This window comes from Nannospalax galili, unplaced genomic scaffold, assembly GCF_000622305.1.
Source record: "Nannospalax galili isolate Female #2095 unplaced genomic scaffold, S.galili_v1.0 scaffold743, whole genome shotgun sequence".
Lineage (NCBI taxonomy): Eukaryota > Metazoa > Chordata > Mammalia > Rodentia > Spalacidae > Nannospalax > Nannospalax galili.
The window spans coordinates 578,578-605,213 of record NW_008349552.1 but is presented as its reverse complement, the minus strand read 5'-3'; the positions used below and the strand labels follow the sequence as shown (position 1 = coordinate 605,213).

Sequence of the window (26,636 nt, the reverse complement as noted above, 5' to 3'; positions counted from 1 at the left end):
CCAACTTCATAAAAACAGGGCTTTAAGACCCAGATTAATCCCAACTCATTAATAGTAGGGGACTTCAATAACCCACTGTCCCCATTAGATAGGTCAACAGGGCAGAGAGTTAACAGAGAGATATCTGAATTAAACAATACCATATATGAAATGGACTTAACAGACATCTACCAAGTATTCCACCCAAGCACCAAAGGACATACTTTCTACTCAGCATCCCATGAAACCTTATCCAGAATCGACTGCCTTAGTTTGTTTCTCCATTGTTGTGACAAAACACACTGACCAATACCAACTTGGGGAGGAAAGGGTTTATTTAGCTTACATCTCCTCTGTCACAGTTCATCAGGGAGCCCAAGGTAGGAACTCAGGGCAGGAACCTGGAAGCAGGAGCTAGAGCACAGGCCATGGAGGAACACTGCTTATTGGCTTGTTCCCCTGGCTCCTGCTCAGCTTGCTCTCTTATCCAACACAGGCCCAACTGCCCAGGGATGGCACTACCCACAGTGGGCTGGGCCCTCTCACATCATTCAACAATCAAGAAAATGGCCTACAGACATGGCCACAGGCCAGTCCAATGGAGGCAATTCCCCAATTGAGCCTCCCTCAACCCAAGTGTGCCAAGTTGACAGAGAGCTATCAAGCACTTCGACCATATACTGGGGCACAAAACAAACTCAACAAATAAAAAAGGTTGAAATAATTCCACGCATTCTATCAGACCACAATGCAATAAAGCTTACATTCAATGCCAAAAGAAGCCCAGTTAACCAAAAGAAAGAAAGAGCACCTCCAAATCAACAAAATCAAAAATGAAAGGGGAACCATCACAACAAACACCAGAAAGATACAGAACATTATAAGGGAATACTTTAAAAACCTATATGCTACTAAATTTGAAAACCTAAAAGAAATGAATGGATATCTAAAGGCATGGGAACCACAAAAATTAAACCAAGAAGAGGTTAACAGCTTAAACAGACCCATAACACAGAAAGAAATTGAAATAGTAATACAAAGCTTCCCGACTGAAAAAAGCCCAGGACCAGATGGATTTATAGCAGAATTCTATCAGACATTTAAAGAAGATCTACATCCAATACTACTTTATTCAAAAAGATAGAAATGGAGGGAGAACTTCCAAATTCCTTCTATGAAGCCAGCATCACTCTAATACCAAAGCCAGGTAAAGATACAACCAAAAAAGAAAACTATAGACCCATATCCTTAATGAACATAGATGCAAAAATTCTCAACAAGATACTTGCAAACCGCATACAGACAGACATCAAAAAGATCATCAACCATGATCAAGTCGGCTTTATCCCAGAGATGCAGGGATGGCTCAATATACATAAGTCAACATATGTCATAAATCATATAAACGGGCTCAAAGACAAGAATCACATAGTCATCTCAATAGATGCAGAGAAGGCCTTTGACAAAATTCAACATGCATTTATGTTCAAAGTCCTAGAGGGAATTGGACTGGAGGGAACATACCTCAACATAATTAAAGCCATATATAACAAACCCACAGCCAATATCATTCTAAATGGAGAAAAACTGGAAGCATTCCCAGTGAAATCAGGAACCAGACAAGGCTGTCCACTATCCCCACTTCTCTTTAACATAGTGCTTGAAACTCTTTCAAGAGCAGTCAGAGAAGAGCAGGAAACTAAAGGAGTAATAATTGGAAAAGAAGAGATCAAATTATCCCTTTTGCAGATGCAATATTATATCTAAGAGATGCCAAAACTTCCACCCGAAAACTCCTAGAAATTATTAACACATTCAGTAAAGTGGCAGGTTACAAAATTAACCTACAAAAGTCTGTAGCCTTTCTATATACCAATAACAAGCCATCAGAGAAAGAGCACATGGAAACACTCCCCTTCACAATAGCTGCAAAAAAAAAAAAAAATCTCAGAATAAACCTGACCAAAGACATTAAAGACCTCTACAATGAAAATTTTAAATCTTTAAAAAAAGAGATTGAGGAAGACATCAGAAGATGGAAGGACCTCCTATGCTCACAGATTGGAAGAACTAATATTGTGAAAATGACCATCCTACCAAAAGCCATTTATAGATTCAATGCAATGCCAATCAAAATCCCCATGACATTTTTCACAGAATTTGGAAAAACCATTCTAAGATTTATATGAAAGCACGAAAGACCTCAGATAGCCAAAGCAATCCTGAGCACTAAGAGCAATGCCAGGGGGATTACTATACCAGATTTTAAGCTGTATTACAGAGCTATAGTCATAAAAACAACATGGTACTGGCACAAAAACAGACTCATATATCAATGGAACAAAACTGAAGACCCAAATATGAGTACATGCAATTTCAGCCACCTAATATTTGACAAAGGGGCCAGGAACATTAACTGGAGGAAAGACAGCATGTTCAGCAAATGGTGCTGGCAAAACTGGATCTTCACCTGTAGAAGAACGAAACTAAGCCCCTATCTTTTATGAAACTAAACCCCTCTCTTTCAGTGTGCACAAAAGTCAACTGCAAATGGCTCAAAGACTTCAGTGTAAAGCCTGAAACTCTGAAACTCTTAGAAGAAAACATTTGGAAAAACCTATAAGATATAGGTGTAGGAAAGGATTTTCTAAACTGGACATCAATCGCTCAGGAAACAAGGGCAAGAATTAACAAATGGGACCTCATTAAACTAAAAATCTTCTGTACATCAAAGGAGGCAACCAGGGAAGTGAACAGAAAACCTACAGAATGAGAGAAAAATCTTCACTAGCAACATATATGACAGAGGTTTAACATCCAGAATATATAACAAACTCAAAAAACACAGAATCAAGACAAGAAGTAACCCAGTTAAAAGATGGGCTAAGGAGCTGAAAAGAGAGTTCTCAAAAGAATAAGTAAAGAATACAAATGAACCTACCATTTGACCTAGTTCTACTACTCCTTGGCATATACCCCAAAACTCATCCTACTGCAGAGACACTTGTACTTCCATGTTTGTTGCTGCTCTTTTCACAATAGCTAAGAGATGGATGCAGCCTAAGTGCCCCTCAACTGATGAATGGTTAATGAAAATGTGTTACATTTACACAATAGAGTTCTACTCAGTAGTAAACAAAGATGAAATAATGAAATTTGTAGGTAAATGGATGGATCTAGAAACTAAGTGAAAAGTGAAGTAACATAGACTCAGAAAAAATATCGACATATATTCTCCCTCATATGTGGATCCTAGAACCAAGCCCTGATAAATCAGTATGTCTCCAGACATAACTACAGGAACCAGGATAATGGAAAAGAAACAGGGAGGTAAAGGAAAAGAAAGAACCTGAAAGAGAACAGTAGGAAACAGGCCTTAATAAGGGAGATATGGACAAAAATTGGGTTAGTCAGAAAAAATATCGACATATATTCTCCCTCATATGTGGATCCTAGAACCAAGCCCTGATAAATCAGTATGTCTCCAGACATAACTACAGGAACCAGGATAATGGAAAAGAAACAGGGAGGTAAAGGAAAAGAAAGAACCTGAAAGAGAACAGTAGGAAACAGGCCTTAATAAGGGAGATATGGACAAAAATTGGGTTAGTTTAAGGGAGGGGGAAGGAAGGGTATACAAGGAACCTAAGGGATAAAGGTAAAGAAGGAGCTCAAGAGAGGTAGAACCATAGGAGAAGGGTATTATTAAAGGAGAAAGGGGGGAAATGGGGGTACCTTAATTGGGGAAACCATGATGGATGGGTGAGATAACGCAAGAGATAAACAATGCCTAACTAGTTTTTAAAACCAGAGGGAACCATATTACTCCAAATTATACATAGCCATATGTATACATATTATACATAGCCATAACCATATTACTGACAAATTATACATAGCAGATCAAGAAATATATGTCTAGGTAAGGTTTATCTGAGAACAATTGGTCTTTGCCCAAGATTTATCTACATGACACACAGTAATTAAAAGTACCAGACTGGTGGAACTAACCTTCTTGGATATTTAACAGACATACTTTGAGGCCTAAAAGAATTTGGTCAGAGGGGCATAAAGGGCACTTTTTGCTCCTTGCCCTCCTAGGTTGACTAGTTCCAGGGGACTATGAGTATCTGTCAAAATGTCCTGTAATTGTGATGGGTCACCTGTCCTCTTGATCAAGGAGGCCAAGGAGACTCCATGAGATGGACTTTGAACCACTGGCCAATCTACAAAGAGGAGGGTCAACACAGAGGAATTATTTCCTCCACACTTCCAAGCGAAGCCAGCCATGGTTGAGCAGGACCTTTGACTTATCTTCACATAGGTGGAACTGATAGAAGAAAGGAGCCAGGGGCTCCTCCCAAGCCCATGTGACCCCTGAGGAACAGATCCTCAAATGACCTTAAGACTAAAAATAATTTGGTTTATCTGGGCCAACTGTATGGCCTTAAACACCCAAATGGAAAGTATAATCAAAGATTAAAGGAGCCAATATAATTTTTTTAGAGTCCATATGTACAGCTAAAGGCTACATAACAAGCACCAATGCCAGATTGGAGATACCTTCTTTTGAGTTGTTGGCCAGGGTGGCCAAAGGGACTCCCAGATAGCAACCCAGCATAGAACTGGGAAAATGAACAGCAGACCCCAATATTATGTAAAGGAGTATTGACAACTGATTGCTGCTAGATGAGGAAGAGCTGTCCTCCCTAAAACAAAGACCTCTAGATAGGCTGACTAGATTCACCAGATGGACAAGTAGTGGGGAACGGCTGGAGGTGTCAACAACACAGCAGACAGTAGCAGGGATATCAGCATATAAGGGCTGTAGTGGGGGGAGGGAGGCTATGGGAGGGTGCCATCTGGGAAGTGAGTGTATAGTTGAATAAGATGGTTTGGGATGTTCTGTGTGATATACACACACACAAATCAACATTTTTTTTTAAAGTATCATATTTGAGGAGGAAGCATAGAAATTTACAATCATGTTAATTAGTAGAGGTGATAAACACTACCATTGAAATCTACCCAATGACTTTATAGACATACACAGGCACCAAGGATCCAAGTGCAATATGATTATGATTACTAATAATCAGATATGTACAGATTAGAGATCCATGTGCCAACATCTCAGTGTTAGTAGCAAAAACAATGAGTCTTTCTCCAAGGAACAATATATTCTAAAATGAAATGAAGATCTTTTTTAAAGGTTAAAAAGCTCATTCAATTTTACGTCTCACAGGGCTTATATTGAGTTCAATATTGTATAACTGTATTAATTCAACTGTGAACCTAGAAACTTACAGCCACTTGTGAAAGAGATGTACTCTTGCTCTGGAGTGTGTTACTGAATATGTTAAAGATGTAATGAAATGCTTCTTCTAATCATGTAGTTATTAAAATTTTTTAAATATTTACTTCATGTTAAATAGTAGAGGTGATAAACATCACCGATGAAATCTACCTGATGACTTTATATCCATACTCAGGTACTTAGTATCTGAGTGTAACCAACTGTGACTACTAATAATCAGATACATAGAGATTAAAGACACATGTACAAACATGTAAATGTTAGTAGCATTAAAACTGTAGGAAACAGCATATGTTAAAATGAAATGGAGATCTTCTTTAAAGGGTAAAATCTCATTCAATTTTATGTCTTACAGAGTTTATACTGAGCTCAATATTGTATGACTGTATTAATTCAACTGTGGATCTAAAAATTTACAGCCACCTTTGAAAGAGATGTATCCTTGCTCTGGAATGTGTTACTGAATATGTTAAAGCTGTAATGAAATGCTGCTTCTAATCATGTGGTTATTAAATTTTTAAAAATTAAAAAAAATAAACTTAAAAAAACACACCATTTGGAATAGTGATTCTCTCTGGGAAGACAGAATACACCTCTCACTGACAGGTGCTACAATACTGGCAATATTTTATCACCATTATGTTAGGAGGTATGTTTATTGGATATATTTTGTGGTGATACTTAATAACTTACACATATGGTCCATATATCGAATATTATAAGAAGTATTTTAAAAGGTGATTCCATTATGCATGTTACATACCACCTGAATTTCAGGTATATTAAAAACACAGGAATGGAATATGCAGGAAATGTAGGACACCATGAAAAGACCAAATTTTGCATCATAGGTATACAGAAAGGAAAAGAGTCTCAGGTTGATAGTATTGACCAGATCTTCAACAGAATTATAGAAGAAAATTTCCCAAATTTAAGGAAAGACAGGCCCACACAAACACAAGAAGCACATAGAACACCAAACAGACAGGACCAGAAAAGAAACTCCCCACAGCACATCATAGTAAAAACACTAAGCGTACAGAACAAAGAGAGAATACTGAAAGCTGCAAAAGGAAAATAGGTCACATATAAAGGAAAACCCACTCGAATTACAGCTGACTTTTCAATGCAAACTATAAAATCCAGAAAGAGCCTGGACTTAAGTACTCCCAGTTCTAAATGACCATAGATACCAACCCAGAATACTTTACCCAGCAAAACTGTCTATTATAGTTGAAGGAGAAAGGAAAATCTTCCATGACATGAACAGGTTGAAAGAATTCATGTCCACAAAACCAGACCTTCAGAGAATTCTCAAAGCAATGCAAAGGACTGAATAAAGGAACACCTATACCCAAGAGGTAACAGAAAGAAATTAAATTAGGTATAATTGTGGAAACTCAAAATTTGACCACAAATACAACAGAAATTAAAATGATGGCAACTAATACACATCTTTCAATAACTTTAGATATCAATGGCCTGAATGCCCCAGTAAAAAGGCATAGGCTAATTGACTGGATTAAGAAACAAGATCCATCTTTTTGTTGTCTGAACGAAAATCATCTCACCTTCAAGGACAGCACTACCTTAAGGTGAAAGGATGGAAAAAATACTCCAAGCAATGGCACTAAGAAACAGTCAGGTGTTGCAATTCTAATATCTGACAAAATAACTTTAAACTACAACTAATCAGAAGAGATAAAGAGGATCACATCCTTCTTATCAAAGGAACAATTGACCAAGAAGATATTACAATCATCAACATTTATATACACCAAACTCTGGTGCACCCAATTTCATAAAAACAGTACTATAGGACTTTAAGACACAGATGAACCCTAACTCAGTAACAATAGGAGACTTCAATACCCCACTGTCTCTAATAAACAGGTCAACTGGACAAAGAATAAGCAGAGAGACATCTGGATTAAATGATATCATACATCAAATGGGCCTAACAGACATCTACCAAATATTCTTCCCAAGCACCAAAAACAAAAACAAAACAAAACAAAAAACCTTTCTATTCAGCAGCCCATGGAAGTTTCTCTAAAACTGACCATGAAGATTAAACAACACACTACTGAATGATGAATGGGTCAAAGAAGAAATTAAGAAATAAATAAAAGTACTCCTGGAGCTAAATGAAAAGGACAATACAACATAACACAACCTCTGAGACACTTTAAAGCAGTGCTAAGAGGGAAGTTTGTAGTTCTAAGTGCCTACATTAAAAATCAGAAAGAGCACAAATAAATGATGTAATATTGTAACTCAAGACTCTGAAAAGACAAGAATAAATGAAACCCAAACCCGGCACATGAGAAGAAATAACAAAAATCAGAGCAAAAATTAATGAAATAGAAATAAAGAAAACAATACAAAGATTCAATGAATCTAAGACTTGATTCTTTGAAAAGATAAACAATGGGCTGGAGAGATGGCTCAGTGGTTAAGAACACCAGCTGCTCTTGCAGAGGACCTAGGTTCGATTCCCAGCACCCACATGGCACCTAATAACCTCTAGTTCCAGAGGATCCAATACAATCTTCTGACCTCTGTGGGCACTGTACAACATGGGTGCGCTTACATACATGGAGACAATACATTCATACATATGAAATAAAATAAAAATAACAAAATATATAAAAGAAAAGTAAGATAGACAGACACTTCACACAGTTAACCAAAAGAAGGAAAGAAAGCAAATCCAAATCAACAAAATCAAGAGATGAAAGGGGAAACATCACAACGGACACCAAAAAAAAAAAAATCTAGAACATTGTAAGCGAATACTTTAAAAACCAATATTCTATTAAATTTGAGAGCCTAAAAGAAATGGATGAATATCTGAATTAATGGGAACACTCAAAGGCTAAACCAAGAAGAGATCAACAGCTTAAACAGACCCATAACATATAAGGAAAATGAAACAGTAATGCAAAGCCTTCCAACTATAAAAAGCCCAGGCCCAAATGGATTCACAGTAGAATTCTACCAGACACTTAAAAAAGATCTACAACCAATACTACTTAGATTATTCAAAAAGACAGAATCAGAGGGAGAACTCCCAAATTCCTTCTATGAAGCCAGCATCACTCTAATACCAAAACCAGGTAAAGACATAACAAAAAAAGAAAACTGTAGAGCCATATCCTTAATGAACATATATGTAAAAATTCTCAACAAAACACTTGAAGACTGCATACAGCACATATCAAAAAGGTCATTCACCATGATGAAGTCAGCTTTATTCCAGAGATGCAGGGATGGTTCTATATACATAAGTCAATAAATGTTATACATCATATAAGTGGACTTAAAGACAAAAATCACATAGTCATCTCAATAGATGCTCATGTTTAACAAAATCCAACATGTATTTAAAAGTCCTAGAGGGAACTGGACTAAAGGGAACATACCTCAATATAATTAAAGCTATCTACAACAAACCCACGGCCAACATCATTCTAAAATGAGAAAAGCTAGAAGCATTCCCATTAAAATCAGGAACCAGACAAGGCTGTCCACTATCTTCACTCCTTTTTAAAATAGTGCTTGAAACCTTTGCTAGAGCAAGTAGACAACAGAAGGAAATTAAAGGAGTACTAACTGGAAAAGAGGTTAAGTTATCCCTATTTGCAGATGATATGATATTATATATGAGATGCCAAAAATTACATGAAAAAAAACCTCCTAGAAATGATTAACACTTTCAGCAAAGTGGCAGGTTATAAAATCAATATACAGAAACCAGTAGCCTTTCTATACATCAATAACAAACAATCAAAGAAGGGGTACATGGAAACCCTCACATTTACTATAGCATCAAAAAATATCTAGGAATAAACTTAACTAAAGGCATTAAAGATCTCTACAATGAAATTTTTAAATCTTTGAAGAGACAGAGCAAGACACCAGATGGAAGGGCCTCCCATGCTCATGGACTGAAAGATTTAATATTGTGAAAATGACCATCGTACTGAAATGGGGAGAAAGGGGGTCCCTTAGAGGGTTCTTAGTCTCATTCATAAAAGAATTTAAGAATGGACCCAAATGGAAGCTTTTACAATTTTTTTAGAATTTTAAAGAAAAAAAAATCTCAGGGCAAGCTGGTAATCTTGGCAGGTGCCTTGAGGGGGTGAATCATGGGAAGAAGTAAAGAAGGCCATGAAGCCCTGCAGGTTTAGAGCCTGTGTGGGAGGTCAGACATGTGGCTGACCTGGAAGCCACATGGCTGGGAGAAGAAAGCTTTAGAGAAAAAGTAAAGAAATACAACATGCTAAGGCAGCCCAAAGCCTTAAAGAAAGCATGTTTAGAAAGAAATCTATGAAGAAGAAAAGGAGAAATTAATCTTTTCCAAAGAATTCAAAAAGCAGGAAGTCTTACAGAGACCTATATGACTGTAACTAGTCCAGGAGTTCTGCAGAGTTCTGCACTAAAAGGTGGGATTCCAGCCAGGAAAAATTTGCTACCTCATTAATGCACCAGGTATTCCACCAATCTGTTTAGGATAACAAGGTGAGCCTACCTTCCTAGGGGTGGTTCTATCACCAGGTGATTGATCAGTGAGACTGGAGAGGTGGGTCTTCCAACAGATAGACTAGGGATTTTATGGTCTTGACCAGTTAAATTTATGGGGCTTTTTTGCTACTCTAACACTACCAAAAGCAATCTATAAATTCAATGCAAACCCGATCAAAATCTCCAGGACATTCTTCACATAATTAGAAAAAAATCTAAAATTCATATAGAATCATATGAATAGCCAAAGCAATTCTGAGCACAAAGAGCAATGCCGGGGGGGGGGTTATTATACCAGATCTCAAACTATATTACAGAGCTAGAGTCATAAAAGCAGCATGGTAGTAGCATAAAAAGAGACACAGATAATGGAAGAAAATAGAATACCCCAATATGAGTGCACACAGTTTCAAGTACCTGATATTTGACAAAGGTGCCAAGAGCACACTGGAGGAAAGACAGCAGTTTCAAAAAATGGTGCTGGGGAAACTGGATCTCCATGTGTATAAGAATGAAAATAGGCCCTTATCTATCTCCCTGCACAAAAGTCAACTCCAATGGATCAAAGACCTCAGTTGAGACTTGAGACTCTGAAACTGTTAGAAGAAAATATAGGCAGTACCCTACAAGATATAGGTGTAGGAAAAGACTTTCTAAATCAGATATCAGTTACTTGGGAATTAAGGTCAACAGTCAACAAGTGGGACCTCATTAAACTAAAAAGCTTCTGCACAGCAAAAGAAACAACCAAGGAAGTGAAGAGAAAACCCACAGAGTGGGAGAAAATTTTCACCAGTGACACAGCTGACAGAGGTTTAATATCCAGAATATATAAAGAATGCAAAAAACAATCAGGAAAGCAAATGACCCAATTAAAAGGTGGGCTATGAATCTGAACAAAGAGTTCTCAAAAGAAGAAATAAAAATGGCTAAGAAACACCCTAAAAGTGTTCAACATCGTTAGTAATTAGGGAAATGCACATTAAAACCCTTTAAGATTTCATCTTACCCCAGTCAGACTGGCTAAAATCAAAAGAACAAATGATCCCAAATGCTGGAGAGGGTGTAGGAAAAGGAGATTGCTCATCCACTGCTAGAGGGAATGCAAACTTGTGCAACAAGGAAGGAAATTAGTATAGAAAACTCTTAAACTAAAAATGATCCTACCATACGATATGGTTATACCACTCCTTGGCATATACCCAAAGGACTCATCCTACTGCAGAGACGTTTGTTGCTGCTCTTTTTACAATAGCTAAGAAATGGAAGTAACCTAAATGTACCTCAACTAGTGAGTAGATAATGAAAATGTGGTGTTTTTTTGTTTTTTGTTTTTTTTTACTCTTTTTGAGACAGGGTCTCCCTGTAGCCCCAGCTTGCCTGGAACTCACTGTAGACCAGGCTGGCCTTGAACTCACAGAGATCTACCTGCCTCTGCCTCCTGAGTGCTGGGATTAAAGGCATGCACCACTAAGCCTGGCTTAAAAAATACAATGGAGTTCTACTCTGTCATAAAGAAAGACAATATCATGAAATTTGCAGGTAAATGGATGCTACTAGAAACTGTTATACTAAGAGAAGTAATACAGGCTTGGAAAAACAAATGATGTATGTTCTCCCTCATTTGTGGATCTTAACACCAAATTCTTACATGTAAGTATTTATCCTGATGTAACTTCAGGAGCCAGGAAAATGGAAAGGAACCAGGGAGGTAAAGGGAAAGAAAGAGCCAGAGAGAGAGAGAGAAGAGAGAGAGAGAGAGAGAGAGAGAGAGAGAGAGAGAGAGAAACAGTAGGAAACAGGTGTTACCAAAGGAAAATGGGTAAAATGGAGGTGTTTAAATGGGAGGGTCAGAGAGGGTTATACTAGAAACCATGGGGATAAAAGAGAAGAAGCCTGAGAGAGGAGGACCATAGGAGATAGGTATTATCAAGGGTGAAATGGAGAAAATAGGAGTACTTTAACTGGGGAAGGAGGTCAGAGAGTTAGTCAGGGAGAGAGAGAAGAGAGATAAATAATGCTTAGTTGGTTTGAAAACCCAGAGGGAAATGTATTAGTTAAAAACCTACTGAAAAAATTACACATACAAAATCCATACATGTGTCAATATATATATATCTGGTTTATATAACAAGAAACAGTGCCAAATAGGAGAAACTTCCCTTCAAGTTGTTGGCCAGGGTAGTCCAAGAGACTCCCAAAACTACACAGGTTATTGCCACAGCCCTTGAGTGCCTACCAGAACTTGAAGACACTATCGCTGAAGACAGATCATACTTTGGACGCAGAACTTAGAGTAATAGAGCTTGAACTGATCTGGAAACCACCTCCCCGAAGGCTAGCTCTCATAGTTTTGGAGGACACATTCTATGCAAGCTGCTAAGGGAGAACATCAATCAATGGTCCAACCCCAGCTTTAAGGCCTAATAATCACAACAATGACTGGCACAGCAAACTACATTGGGGCAGTAGTGGCGCTTTTATCTTGGGGGCAATCAACACCTACCTAACTAGACTTAAAACCCACTCAATGGGAGGGAACTTATGTGTGGTACTGTAAACATAGCCAAACACACATGGCTGGAGAGGTCATAGATCTTAAAGAGATATATGTACCCTAAGGCTCTTACATCCCTAGACAAATGCAATTTCTTACTATACGCTAAATATGGATTCTTATATTTACAGACAAGTATGCTAGTCACCACTCATCAAAGAAGCTTATTTTGCAATAGATAAAGACTATTACAGAGTTCTACAGCTGGTCACGCACAGAGAATAAGTGTCTGTGAAATGCCCAACTCTAAGTGACACATCTAGAATGTAACCTCTACACCTAAGGCTCACAGAACATAGTGGAACAAGGGGTGGAGAGAATACTAATGCATCTCTCAGTTCTCATTAATGAAGCTCCGTCATTCAACAGAGAACAAAGAACACAAAAAGTCACAAATGGCCAAATCATGGAGAATAAGAGTCTAAAGAGTGTGGGTCCTTGGACAGAACACCTATATTAAATTCCACCCAGTCAGAGCTCAGGGACCATCATAGAAGAAGTGGCAGAAAGATTGTAATAGCCAGGGGAGGAAGTGCGTGACCATATGGAAACAGAGTTTTACCGGCTCCTGGGATCTTGCTCATATGAATCTAGAGCAATGGTGTCAGGATGCACAAGACCCATGCAAAGTCAAGCAGATAAAAGCCCAGCATAGAACTAAGGAAATGGGCAGCAGGTCTGAATCTTAGCTGAAGAACTACTGGCAGATGATTACTGCTGGATGAGGAAGACCTAATCTTCTTTAAGGGAGTGACTCTAGACCCCAGTGATGAACTTGCACTTAGGGACGTCTGGGTACACTAACTTGACTTCACAGACCTCAACATAAATTACAGAATGCATGAAATACATATGGTAGGGGGCTATGGGAGGGTGTAGATGGGGGAGGAGATAAAAAGATGATTAAGGTGTTTTGTATGAAATACACGAAAATTCAATAAAAACTATAAAAAATAAAAATTATACATATCTACCATGTACAACATGCAATTTTGAAATATGTAAAGTGGAAGGGTCAAACTGAGCTGTTTATATGCATTATCTTAAAAATTCCTGTGGGGAGACGATCTGGAGCACTTAGAATATATTCTCTTAGCAATTTTAAAGAATATAGTGCTTTGTTAGTAACTGATCACCATGCTATAGAATCTACTTCTCGTCTCTCTGACATTTTGTTGCTTGACCCAACATCTCCCCAATCTCTCATCCCCGCCCCAACAAACCTGTGCTGACTATCAAACGCTACTCTCCACTTGTGAGCTCAATTCTTTTGAGATAGGGCCTCACTGTATAGCTCAGTGTGACCTCAACCCTCTGGCTTATCTTTCTGAAAGTTGAGATGACAGGTATTTGCCAGAGCTTCTGATGAGTTCAACATTTTTATACGCCATATATTAGTGAAATTATAGGGTGTTTCTTTGGGTGTTTGACTTATTTTGTGTAACATAATGCCCTCCAGGTCGATCTTGTTGTCCCAAATGACAAGATCTCCATCTTTTTAAGGTTAAATCATATTTTGTTGACATAAACACCATATTTTCTTTGTCCACCCAAATGTTGATGGATACTTGGGTTGATTCCTTACTGTGACTATTGCAGATCGAAAGATGTCTTGTTTCCTCCAAGAACTACTGGTTCTGTGATTACTGTTTTCCAGGATAGAGTCAGTCATTTTATGACTAACGTCTACCAGTCACCCCTCTTGCACCAGTAACTATTTCTAGATGGTCCATCCACTGGGATACTTACTACGTATGGTTTTTGCCATCTCTTTTTTCTCTCGGATGAGCAGTTTACGCCTCTCCCGGCATTCTTTGTTCAGTTTCTGCTGCTTGGAATTTTCCTCTTGGAGCTGAATGATTCGTTCTTGCAGCCGTCCCAGGGAGTGGTTAGAGAAGACCAAAGTTCCAGAAAGATCATCAGGTACTTCCCCCATAACCATATATTCTATCTACAAAAACAAAACAACACAAATTGAAATCAAAACCAAAATAGATGAAGACCACACTGAAGACAAGGCAGTAGAAAGAATACCTTCTTCAAAAAAAAATTTTTTTAATTTTATGTATATGAGTGTTTAGCCTGCACAGAGGTAAGTGAACCCATGTTATGCAATGTTTACAGAAGCCAGAAGAAGGTGTCAGGTCCCCTGAAACTGGAATTACAGATGGTTGTTAGCTGCCATGTGGGTGCTGGGAACTGAGCTTAGGTTCTCTGCAAGAGCAGCCAGTGCTCTTAACTGCAAAGTCATCTCTCCAGCCCCAAGAATACTTTCTTCTTCCTTTGCTCAGCTCCTGACCTTTGGGATTTTTCTCTTTTTTACCCCAGTGACAGGAACCAGGTAAGCAGAAAGCTGTCATCAGATAATGAGCCAAATTGGGTCTCTCTGAGGACAACAGTTTTCCCACACAGATATTACCTAGTATGTATGGCATAAAGATGGAACTAATATCAAGATGTCATAACAAATGGCTACATGGAGCTCAACCAGTATGATCAGGCCACACAAAATATAAAGAAGCTGATTTCTGGAACCCCCACTAAAGTATAGCTTCTTCTCTTAACCTGACAAAAAAGAACAAAATGAGCCTTTTTCTTCTCATTGACATGTATTTCCACAGCTGCAATTCAAGTAGACAGCAGAAATGAACAGAGCAGGAAAAAAGAAAGTACTTCCCTTTCATCCTACCCTCCCTCATTAAGTGAGGATAAGACTTCCGTAGGTCCCAACTGATTCAAGACAGCATGGGAAGTGATTTGCGCACAAGCCCCAACATCTCAACCTCTAGCTGTTTCATTATGCCATTTCTGCAGATCTGAAATGACTGAACTGGTAAAGCGACCACAGACCACAGGAAAACACACAAGCTTTGATGTCATTCTTTAGCAGCTATCTGAACAGGTAAGAAAAGTTAGGGAGATCATTCCACAGGCATGATTTTCCCAACGGGCAGGCCATGAATCTTTCTCTGAAGAAGTCTAGATTTGATGCTTCTGCTCAGACGGTGTTGGGTGACCAGTGGGTGTTATCACCTGGTGGAGCTTGAGAGGAATCACAACCAGCAGTTCGTTCAGCCGCTGCTGCTTCTCCCGCTGAAAAGCCTCCACAGCTTCTTCGGCGGCATGCAGATTTGTTGCCACAACTTTTATCTGAACAAAGGCAAGTGTGCAATATTGGTATGATGCAAGGAGAGTGTATCTAATGTGGTGAATGTGGGCCCAGTGGGAGAAAGCACAGCATGAGCAGGCGTGCTTCATTGGACTGTGAACGAGCCCTGAGTCCAGGCTGCAGTCCAGGGACATGCACTATGATGCCCATCATCTTTTCAATCCCCCCTATGTCTCCAGAGTTATAGAAGTTTTATAAACAAGAGGTCAAAAAATGTCTCCATAGCTCTTATTTTCTGTATGAAAAGCAGCTCTGAACATGAAATACCTTTGTCAGAATGGTACCAGCCTTTTTTTGGTTAGAATGGCCCCAAAAATTAAAGGAAAAAGTGCTTTAAAGTGTGAAATTGGGGCTGGAGAGATGGCTCAGTGGTTAAGAACACTGGTTGTTCTTGCAGAAGACCTGGGTTCAAATCCCAGCCCCCACATGGCAGCTAACAACTGTCTGTAACTCCAGTTCCAGGGGATCTGACAGCCTCTTCTGTCCTCCACAGGCTTTGCACGACATGGGTGCACTTACCTACATTCAGGCAATACACATATACATAAAAAATAAAAATAATAAATAAAATTTTTAAAAAGCATGAAATTGTAGCATTTACAATTCATATTGTTCATCTCCTAAAAATCACCCAAAAGTGTTCTAGATACTTTTTATTTGCAAGAGGAGCAATCTATCAAAAGTATTTCTTAATATGCATTAAATTGAGTGATATTGTTCTAAAGATTATCTAGGAGAGAAAGTTAACAGAAAATGGAGAAAAGAAATAACGTTCTAGCTTTGTGACCTCCATCCTACAATGCACAGACCCTAGCGGACCAACAGTAATCTGACAGGGAAAGAGAAAATATCATTCCTATTTATATTTATTTTCATCTCATCCCTAGGAATGCTTCAAAATAAATAAAATATATTTGATATTTACCAAATATAATTTATGTCTATAAACATTCATTATGGGGTTATGTGCTGCAATAGCTTTTACTTGCAGAATTATATAATCAAAAAAGTTTGTAGACAAATGACTGACCTAAAGAAAAAGCAATCATCAAAAAAGCAACGGCCCTGCCAGGGCACAAAGCTGTGGTAAGGAGGAAAATTGGCTCATAACATTTGACATGTTTCTTCTCTGAGAAGTCCTAACAATGTCATCACTATGAAATGATAGTGTCCTAGCTGGGAGCATGTTGGGAAAAGGCAGGCAAGCAAACCACCGTACTTTCTTGGAGAATGTATCATATTCCTTTTTGAGGTTATCAACAATTTTCTTTTCTTCAACTAAGGCTTCCTCAATGTCCAGCCTTTTCTCTCGAAGTTGGAGAGCCAGTTCAAAAAGATTTAAGTCACAATCTAGAAAGAAAGTTAAAATAAGAAGGCAGCCCCACTTGAGAGCTAGTGTGGGAGTACTCAGAACATGGAGTTTTGAGGTTCAAAATGAATACCATCTATTCACAGACCCATGCTAGACCCTGTAAGGTAGAAATTACTGTTCTTTAAAAAAAAATCTTTATGTGTGTGTATGTGTGTGTGTCTGTCTGTGTGTGTGTGTGTGTCTGTGTGTGTGTGTTTTCATGTATGTGAGTTTGGGTGTACACATGTCACAGTGTGCATGCAGCAGTCAGAGAACAAGCCTAGTTTCAGTCTTTGCCTCTCACCTTGTTAGAGACAGGGTCCCTTGTTGTTTGCTGATTAGTCCACCAGGCTGGCTGGACTGCAAACTTCTGGAGATTCTCTGGCTTCTGCTACTCTGTGAGTTTATATGTGTTCTAGGGACCCAAACTCAAGTCCTCATGCTTGTGTGGCAAGAACTTTACCCACTGAACCATCTCCCTAGGCCGTTTTTATATATCCCTGTTTCCTTATTTTGTAGGTGAAGACTTTATTTCCAAGAGAGTAGGGCTTTTTTTATTTGAGCTATGTTACAGTAAGAGCCACATTTATACACAGAAGAATAGATTTTAAATGCCTATAATCTTCGCACTAGGGAGGTGGAGATAGGTGGAAGATTGTAAATTCAAGGCCAGATTGAGGCTGAGATACATAGTAAGACATTGTCTAAAAACACCACCACCACAAATGGCTAGGAATGTAGCTCAGTGGCAGGGTACTTGCCTTACGTTGGATCCCCCAAATCACAAAATAGAATACCAAAATAGTATTTATAAGCCCTAGTTTCAACCCCAGATCAACCACTAAACTGGCTGTATGATGTTAAAGCCCTTTAGCCCTGCTGTAAAAGAACAAGCTCCATTATAAGCTTTTTGTGCTCTATTCATTCATCAATATTATAATTTTAATAAGACTCTTGTCTTTTAAAACAATATTTAAACTTTATTTGAAATGAAACTTCTAGATTTTGAGTAAAATTTCATTTTAAACATCTAGAAACTCAAATTACAATCCAAGTAAGATTGGTTTTTCTCTACTGAACTATTCACCTCATTGACTGCAAGTGTGTTGTTCTAGCTGCTCCAGAGCCATTTCACTAATGAAAACAGTAAATACAGATTGCCAATGATTTCCAGGAAACTGGTATGAAGTAGAATTGAAGCAGAAAAATTTGAGTGCGTTTATCAGAAAAAGTGTTGTAGAAAGAACACACACATACAAACACGCACACCCATACATATACACACACATACTGCAATACGGTGTTTCTCTATAAAATTAATTTGCTATATAACTCATAGTAACTGAATTAACAGTTGATTTTTTAAAAAAGTATCCTATTTATTATTTTTATCTTCTGTGTACGAGTATATTGCCTGCATGTATGTAAATGCACCCATGTCATACAATGCCTGTGGAGGTTAGAAGAGGGCATTGGATCCCCTGGAACTGGAGTCAGCTGGTCAGATGGTTGTTAGCTGCCACATGGGTGCTGGGAATTGAACCCGGGTTCTCTGCAGGAGCAAGTAGTACTCTTAACCACTGAACGCTCTCTCCAGACTCAACAGCTGATTTTCTACAGACCAATTTGTCATTAGTAAAAAGCCTAAAGGACCAGATAATAACCCTTCGTGAGAGCCCCTCAAGTGTTACTAGGCTCAACCTCATACATTTTAAACCATACTTTCCTTAAATCGTATTATCAGAAAATTGATAAGTAGAAAAGGACTTTCTCAGCACGGTCAGACCCTGTTCACACTTCACAGAAAACATCGGGTATTAGCCAGCTTACTTGATGGGCAGATAGAATCATCAAACACTTCATCTTCAGATCCAGATGCATCCTCATCACTCTCTAAGCTGGATTCATCTTCACTTGATTCCTCACTCTCCTCATCTTCATCTAAGGAGAGAGAAGGACCTTGTTAGAAAAGGTCCTACACAAACTGATTACAAGGTTTTCCAGGTGATTTTCCTCTTTTGCCGGGGGGGGGGGGGCGGTGGCAGGAGATGAGGCAGGTTCTCACTGCAGCCCCAGCTGACCAGGAACTCACTATGTATACCATATAGGCCTGGATCTCACAGAGATCCACCTGCTTCTGTCACCTGAGTGCTGGGATTAAAGGTATGTGCCAGCAAACACAGTGTCAAGGTGTTTTTTTCAATAAGTGAATCACTAGGAGAAAGGCATAAAGTGGGAAGAGTTTAGATCCATTAAATGCACAGACCACACACTCAGTCCACAGCTCCCTGAGTCCTGTTGTAGCAAGAATTCTGACAATCCAGCTTAGTGAAAACCCCATACCCTTGCCATCCAAGGAAATTCCTCAATTTTCCTTCCACGTATTAGCTTATCACTGTGGCCTGCCTTCCACAAAATTCTGTTAGGACAGTTTTGCAAAGAATTACTCTACTTGCTAGTAATTTTCTTTCTACTGACCGCCCCTTTCCTCATCTGCTACAAATCTCAATTTATCCTTCTATTCAAGATGGAGTTCCATCTTTTTCCTACCTCACTAAATACTGCATTTGTAAAAAGTCCAAGCTCCCAGTCAAACTTGCACCTCTAATACACTCTAGCATCCCCAATACTAAGTGCATTGAGACAGGAGGAAGTGGTGACTGGACTCTCCAGTAATGGACTTTTGTATTTTCATTACCATAGACCTAGCTATAACTAATTCTGCTTATCTTGTTGCCATGACTGTGGATGAACGTTTTCTATAGCTCACCATAACATCTTTGCTTAATGATGGAAGTGGTCATGTCAAATCAAGACGAAATAGTTACATTACAGCTGTTCAACTATCAGAGGATTGTTATCTAGAATATACAAAAACTAAAAAAATTTAACAGAAAACTCCACACAATCCAATAAAAGAAAAATAATATAATCCACTCAAAAGTGGGCAAATGGTCTAAATAGACACTTCTTTCAAAAGAAGAAATACAGGGACTGGAGGGATGACTCAGTCCTCTTGCAGAGGATCTGAGTTCATTTGGTTCCCAGCACCCACATGATGGCTAACAACTGTCTGTAACTCCAGTTCCAGGGAATCAATGCCCTCTTCTTACATATCTTGGCACTATTTACAATAGCCAAGATATGCAATCAGCCTAGATGGCCTTTCAACAGATGAATGGTGTCCTAGTTTCTCCATTGCTGTGACAAAACACTCTGACCAATATTAACTTGGGGAGGAAAGGGTTTATTTGGCTTACATCTCTCGGGTCACAGTTCATCAGGGAGCCCAAGGTAGGAACTCAGGGCAGGAACCTGGAGGCAGGAGCTAGAGTACAAGCCATGGAGGAACGCTGCTTACTGGCTTGCTCCCCTAGCCCCTGCTCAGCCTGCTTTCTTATGCAACACGGGCCCACCTGCCCAGGAGTGGCACCACCCGCAATGGGCTAGGCCCTCCCACCTCACTCAACAATCAAGATGATGCCTCACAGACATGACCACAGGCCAGTCCAATGGAGGCAATTCCCCAATTGAGGCTTCCTCAGCCGAGGTGTATCAAGTTGACACTAAAGCACAATTGACCCTTTGTCAATTTGACATGCAAACACATTACTATTAAACCATAACCTTTCCAATTCTTGTCCCCAAGATATGATGTTAACATTAATATCACAACATAGGACAGTACAACCTTAAAAGCCCCACAGTCCTTAAAAAAATCCAAACACTTTAAAAGTCCATAGTCTCTTCTAAAAGTCTCTTAACTGTGGGCTTCTGTAAAATCCAAAACAAGTACTGTCTTGTTTCAAAGGGAAGAATCAGGTACACCTAAAAAAAACCTAAGTCCCGTGAAATAGCTCAAGGCTGAACATCTGGAATTCACTCATGATCTTCTGGAGTCCAAAGGGTTCTGGCAGCTCCACTTCTCTGACTCTGCCGTCCACAGCACACACAGCTTGTCTTGCAGACCCAGGCCAGCTCCATTCCACACCTATTGCTGTCCTTGGTGGTCATCCCACAGTCCTGGCATCTCAAAAAAGCTGGAGTCTCCACTGAAACTGAGGCTGCACCCTCACTAATGACCTCTTTTGGCCTCTCGGGGTGCCACACTTCAGATTCTCTCCATGACCCCTTCAATACTGGGGTCTTCACTGCAACTGAGGCTGCACTTTTTCCAAATGGCTTTTCCTAGCCTCTCAGAATTCCAAGCCTCAGCTGCTCTCTGTGACCCCTTCATGCTTTCAACACCAGAACCATGCAGGAGACTCTTACACACTACCAAGTCCTGCTTCCAGCTTGAGATGGAGACTCAGGTTCCCTCTGTGCACTGACCCTGAGGAAATACCTCCCAGAAGACTTCACCACAGTGATGCTGGTCTCTTGTTACTTACAGCTGATTTTTTTAATCCTAGCTTATCAGCATCAATTCTCCCAGTAAAACAAAGGTTTTACTTCAGGTTCTGGTCTCTTCTTAATCACAGCTGATTCTTCAGCCCCAGCCCATCAGAACCCAAAGATACTCAATTCAAAATATCACACAAAGAGCCCTGATAGTCTCCACTTCCCTTTGAAGCTTCACAAGCCAGGCCTCCGTTGTCTACAACTTTTTCAGCATAACTGCTCCAAGCTGCACAGCAACAAACTCTGAGCACGCAATGGCTTTTCTAGTCCAAAGTTCCAAACATGTCCACAATCCTCCAACATCAGGACTGTCACAGCAATGCCCTACTCTCTGGTACCAATCTCCGTTCTGGTTTGATTCTTCATTGCTGTGACAAAACACTCTGACCAACACCAACTTGGGGAAGAAAGGGTTTATTCAGCTTACATCTCCCAGATCACAGTTCATCAGGGAGCCCAAGGTAGAAACTCAGGGCAGGAACCTGGAAGCAGGAACTGGAGCACAGGTCATGGAGGAAAGCCGCTTACTGGCTTGCTCCCCTGGTCCCTACTCAGCCTGCTTTCTTATGCAACACAGGCCCACCTGCCCAGGGGTGGCACCATCTACTGTGGGCTGGGCCCTCCCACATCATTCAATAATCAAGAAGATACCCCATGGACATGGCCACAGGCATATGCACATGTGGAAATAGCATAATGAATCACAATAATTTGAACAATTAACATGTTAATTATAATAAAAAATTAACTAAGACCATGATGTATTGCACTACACACTGTAGTCAAATGATGAGGAAATATAATGAACTTTATACACATAACTTTTGCTAGACAAAACAGAGCAATGGCTTAGGAAAATCTTACTAGCTACCATAACTCATTCAATATGAAACAGATAATTTGAATATCGCTATAAGGACTGTGAAATTTTTATTCATAGTTTAACCTACTGCCACTAAATCTTTGGTTCCAAATGGTTTTGCAGCAGAACTCCACTATCTGTTGAAAGGGGAATTGCCACCAGTCCTATATACCATCTTCCAGAGACTCAAAGACTTGTTAATTCATAATGTTGAGAGGAGAGGAAGTAGAAATGGGGCAGGGAGTTTAGGGATAGAGGCCTTGATTTGTGTCCTTGGCCAGAAGCTAAAAATGTTCTTGGTTCTTTCCTGGCCATAGGCCAGAGATACCAGGAAAAAAATCTGGTTCCTGGTCTGGTTTCTTATTTTCTCTTTCCCTAACTGAGCACCCTTGCTGGCAGGTCATACACAGGGTGGACTGACCTCCAGTCAGGGACTGCTCTCTTCCGGTGAACAACTTTGGACTCAGATCTCTGGATTTTCTTGGTGGAAATGGGTCATACCTATTCTCTAATTTCAGTCCCTCTATAAATGATACTGGGGTTTCAGCTCTTGAGGTGAAGATCTTGGCAGCCACTGAGGACAGATATCAGGGTTCTGTTGAGGCCCATTAAGGGAAAGTTATTTCTTCCTGGAATATCTCTGGCCATGGGTGGAGACAGAACAGTCTGAACTGCTCCAAAGATTAGAACATTACACACTATTGTCTCTTCTAGGCCTGTCAGTCACCTGGCCAGGAATCCACCCACCCAGGAAAGTTGGTTTATCTAGAGCCATGCTATGGAGATGGGAGAAATAATTATCCCCTTAATGAGGTAACACACTAACCCCAGAAACTGGGCTCCTACCCTGTAGCACTGAGGTCTGCTCAGTGAAAAGCATAACTTTCCCTTTATCTTCTTTCTCTCTCTTTTTCTATCAGACACTGAACAAAGCCTGGGCATGCTTGGACACTCCGGGCTTTCGCACCCTTTCTCTGAAGTCCCCACCCCTCTGCCATGTAGCTTCTTGTTGGCCACATGGCTGTTTGCTGACCACCATTGCTGAGCCTGCCCGCTTTCTCAAATGCATGAATTCCCCTCTTCCTCTTCTCCATCTCCCTCCCCTGACAACTGCTGAGATTTACAATTTTTTTTACCATTGTTTTTCAAACTCAAATGAAATTGTCCTCAAACTTCTTTCTGAGTCTGTTTCTAAATTACTTTGTTGAAAAGACTAAGAACCCAGAAAGGGAACTTTGATTTCCTCAGTAAAAGTATGGAACTGGTATTACCCTAATATTAAAACAAGGCAAAGATGGAGAGAGATGGGAGGGAGGGAAAAGGGAGAGGAGGGGAAGAGGGGAGTGGAGGGGAGGGGAGGAGAGGAGAAAGAGGAACAAGTGAAGGGAGGGAAGGAGAGGAAGGAAAAGACTATTGCCTAATGAATGGCCTTTGTGAGTATTATATCAGCACATTTTCTACTCCTATAATAAAATATCAGAAGCAGAACAATGTATAAAGAAAATAGTTATATTTAACTCAAAGTTTTGAAAACTAAAAGTCCAACATCAGGCAACACCATGTATTGGGGTTTTGGTGAAGGTCTCATAGCAGATCATGTCATGGTGGAAGCACTTAGCAGAGGGGTCAAATGACACAGGAAGCAAGGGAGACCCTAAGAAGGAGGCTGTCTTGTTCTTTCATAAGAATTCACATAATCCTTTTCCTAGGAAGGAACTGGAATTCCTTGAGAATTATTAATCCTCTCCAAAGGCAGCTCCCCTACTGACCTAACCATCTTGCATTGAAACCTAACATCTAATCTGTGAACCTTGAGGGACACATTGAAACCATAAACTACAGCAAGTACAGAAAAAACTTTTAAACAGTTTATCAAATAAAAATCTGCAATATACAAAAATAATTTTACGCTCTAACAATGATGGGTATATTTCAGGGAAGAAGTCTAGTCCAATAATAACAATCAGCCAGTGAAATCTACTATATTAGTAATCCAAAGAAAAAAGTCACATGATTATCAATTGCTGCAGAAAAATATCTGATAAAATTCAACGTTCACTCACGATAAAACTCACTTAAAAGTAGGAAACCCCCCCAAAATGTGGGAACCCCTCAATCTGACAAACCGCACCTATGAAACCCCTGTCGGTAACAATATACTTAGTGGCAAAAGACTAAATACTTCCCTGTGAGACTGAAAACAAAAATCAAGAGTGGCAGTGTTCAACACTCTGTGCCAATGTAGTACTGGACATTTTAGCCATGTAAAGGGGAAAAAAAAAAGGTACAGGAGGGTTGGAGAGATGGCTCAGTAGTTAGGAGCATTGGCTGCTCTTCTTGCAGAGGACCTGGGTTCGGTTCCCAGCATCCATATGGTGGTTAGCAACTGTCCATAACTCCAGTTCCAGGAGATCTGACGCCCTCTTCTGTCCTCTGCAGGGATTGCATGACATGGGTGCACCTACATACATGCAGGCAATACACCCATACACATAAAATAAAAATAATAATAAAAATAAAGAAATAAGTATATAGACGAGAAGTAAAGCTACTTATATTTGCAGCTGAAATTATTTCTACTCAGAAATTCTCAAACCTCTTAGAACTAATCAATAAGGTCAGAGGACATGATACAAACAGGTAAATAAAACCAGCAGCATTTCTACATACTAATAATAAGCATGAAGACACTGAGATTAAAAGTACAGTTCCGGGCTGGGTGTGGTGGTGCACACCTTTAATCCCAGCACTTGGGAGGCAGAGGGAAGCAGATTATCCTCCACAGGTAGTGTCAAAATGGCCTTCTTATAGCCGCTCTTGATTTTAAATTTTAAAAATTATTATTATTATGGGATCTGAAGAGATGGCTCAGCAGTTAAGAGCACAGACTGTTCTTGCAGAGGACCCAGGTTTGATTCCCAGCACCCGTATGGCGGCTATCACCCATCCTTAGCTCCAGTTCCAGGGGAATCTGAAGCCCTCTTCTGACCTCCACGGCATTGCACGACACCAGTGCATTCGCATATGTGCAGGCAATACACTCATACACATAAAATAAAAAATAAAATAAAGAAATAAAATAAATATAAAAGTACAGTTCCATTTCAAATCATTCAAAAAATGGAACCACATTAAGTATAACTCTAACAAACCATGAGCATGAATTGTATGCTGAAACACAGCATGCTGCCTAACAGGTGAAAGAATGAGAGTTGTGTAGAGACATAACTGAGTTCATACACTGGAAGACACAAATCTATGACTGCCAGGTCTCCACAAATTGATACACAGGTTTAACACAACTGCTATGAAAATCCCAACAAGTTTATTTCAAGATTATTCTAAAATCTGAAAAAATTATAGCCCTAGAACAGCTAAAATAACTTGAAAAAAGATGACCACAGTGGGAAGAATGATTCTACCTGATTTCAGGGCTCATATGTGGTCACAATACTGACCTTACAGGGAACAAAATAGAAAACCTAGAAACACACCCATATAAATGTGCCCAAACCATGCCAAAACTTAGAAACAATTCGAAGTAGATAACCTATTCAACAAACGATGCTACAGTCAGACAAATTTAGACAGGAAGAAAATATCTGTGAACCATGTATTTAGACAAAGGGCTAGTCTCTAGAATACATAGAACTCTCAACACTCAATACCAAGAAAACAAACAATCTTACTCAAACACACACAAAAGATGAGAAGAGGCATTTCACCAAAGACAGAAGACGAACAAACATGAAAAATGTGCTTGTGCTTCTTAAACTACTCTGCGAACTCATACCAAACACACACACACACACACACACACACACACACACAAACACGCACGCACGCACGCGCGCACACACACACAGACACTCAGGTTCCAGTGGTGTTCATGCACCCTAAAGGTTTATAGCCCTTCCTCTTTAATCCTACTGAGCTTAGACACTCCCTGGGTTGTAATGGGGAGGGGGAAAGGCATTGAATAGAAACCATAGTTACTTCTCTTTATAATGTTAATAAGAGAAAATGGAATAATATGTAAAAAATGGAATACAAACCAGCACCCCCTTCAACTTCCTTTTTCTTTACCCGCTTAATTTTCTTCTTTAGGATCTTCATGAGAAAGTTTGCAAATTTATTATTTTCTCCAAGGGCTGCTTGGAACCCAGCATAGAGTGCTTTTTCCTGTTCCTGGAGCTTGGCAATTTCATTCTTTTTCTCTTCCATCTCTTTAAGAGTTTCATTTGTTTTCCACTAAAGGAAGGAAGGAAAGAACACATGATATAAAATGTTTCTGATAAGCTAGGTTCATAAGACAATATACTTTCCAATGCAAAATTAGAGTTTACAGACTTTTTAAAACTTAATAGAAATTTATATTTTTATTATGTAGAGTCATCTATTTGACTATAGACTTTACATTTCTTTTTTAAAAAACATCATTCAAGTTCAAAAATCTTTGTAGTTTTCTCCAAA

The 26,636-nt window shown here is 39.4% G+C and overlaps 1 protein-coding gene across 1 annotated transcript in view; it reads right to left on the bottom strand.

The window, feature by feature from the left end:
• Cfap44 (cilia and flagella associated protein 44) overlaps positions 1-26,636 on the bottom strand; it is a 131,431-nt gene that overhangs the window by 10,111 nt on the left and 94,684 nt on the right. Inside the window, exons 28-32 of the mRNA XM_029570364.1 lie at positions 26,219-26,414; positions 18,731-18,841; positions 16,769-16,899; positions 15,414-15,530; positions 14,130-14,331 (exon numbers count right to left, since the gene is read on the bottom strand). Of these exons, the coding sequence (XP_029426224.1) occupies positions 14,130-14,331; positions 15,414-15,530; positions 16,769-16,899; positions 18,731-18,841; positions 26,219-26,414 (757 nt within the window). The remainder of the gene's footprint in view (positions 1-14,129; positions 14,332-15,413; positions 15,531-16,768; positions 16,900-18,730; positions 18,842-26,218; positions 26,415-26,636) is intronic.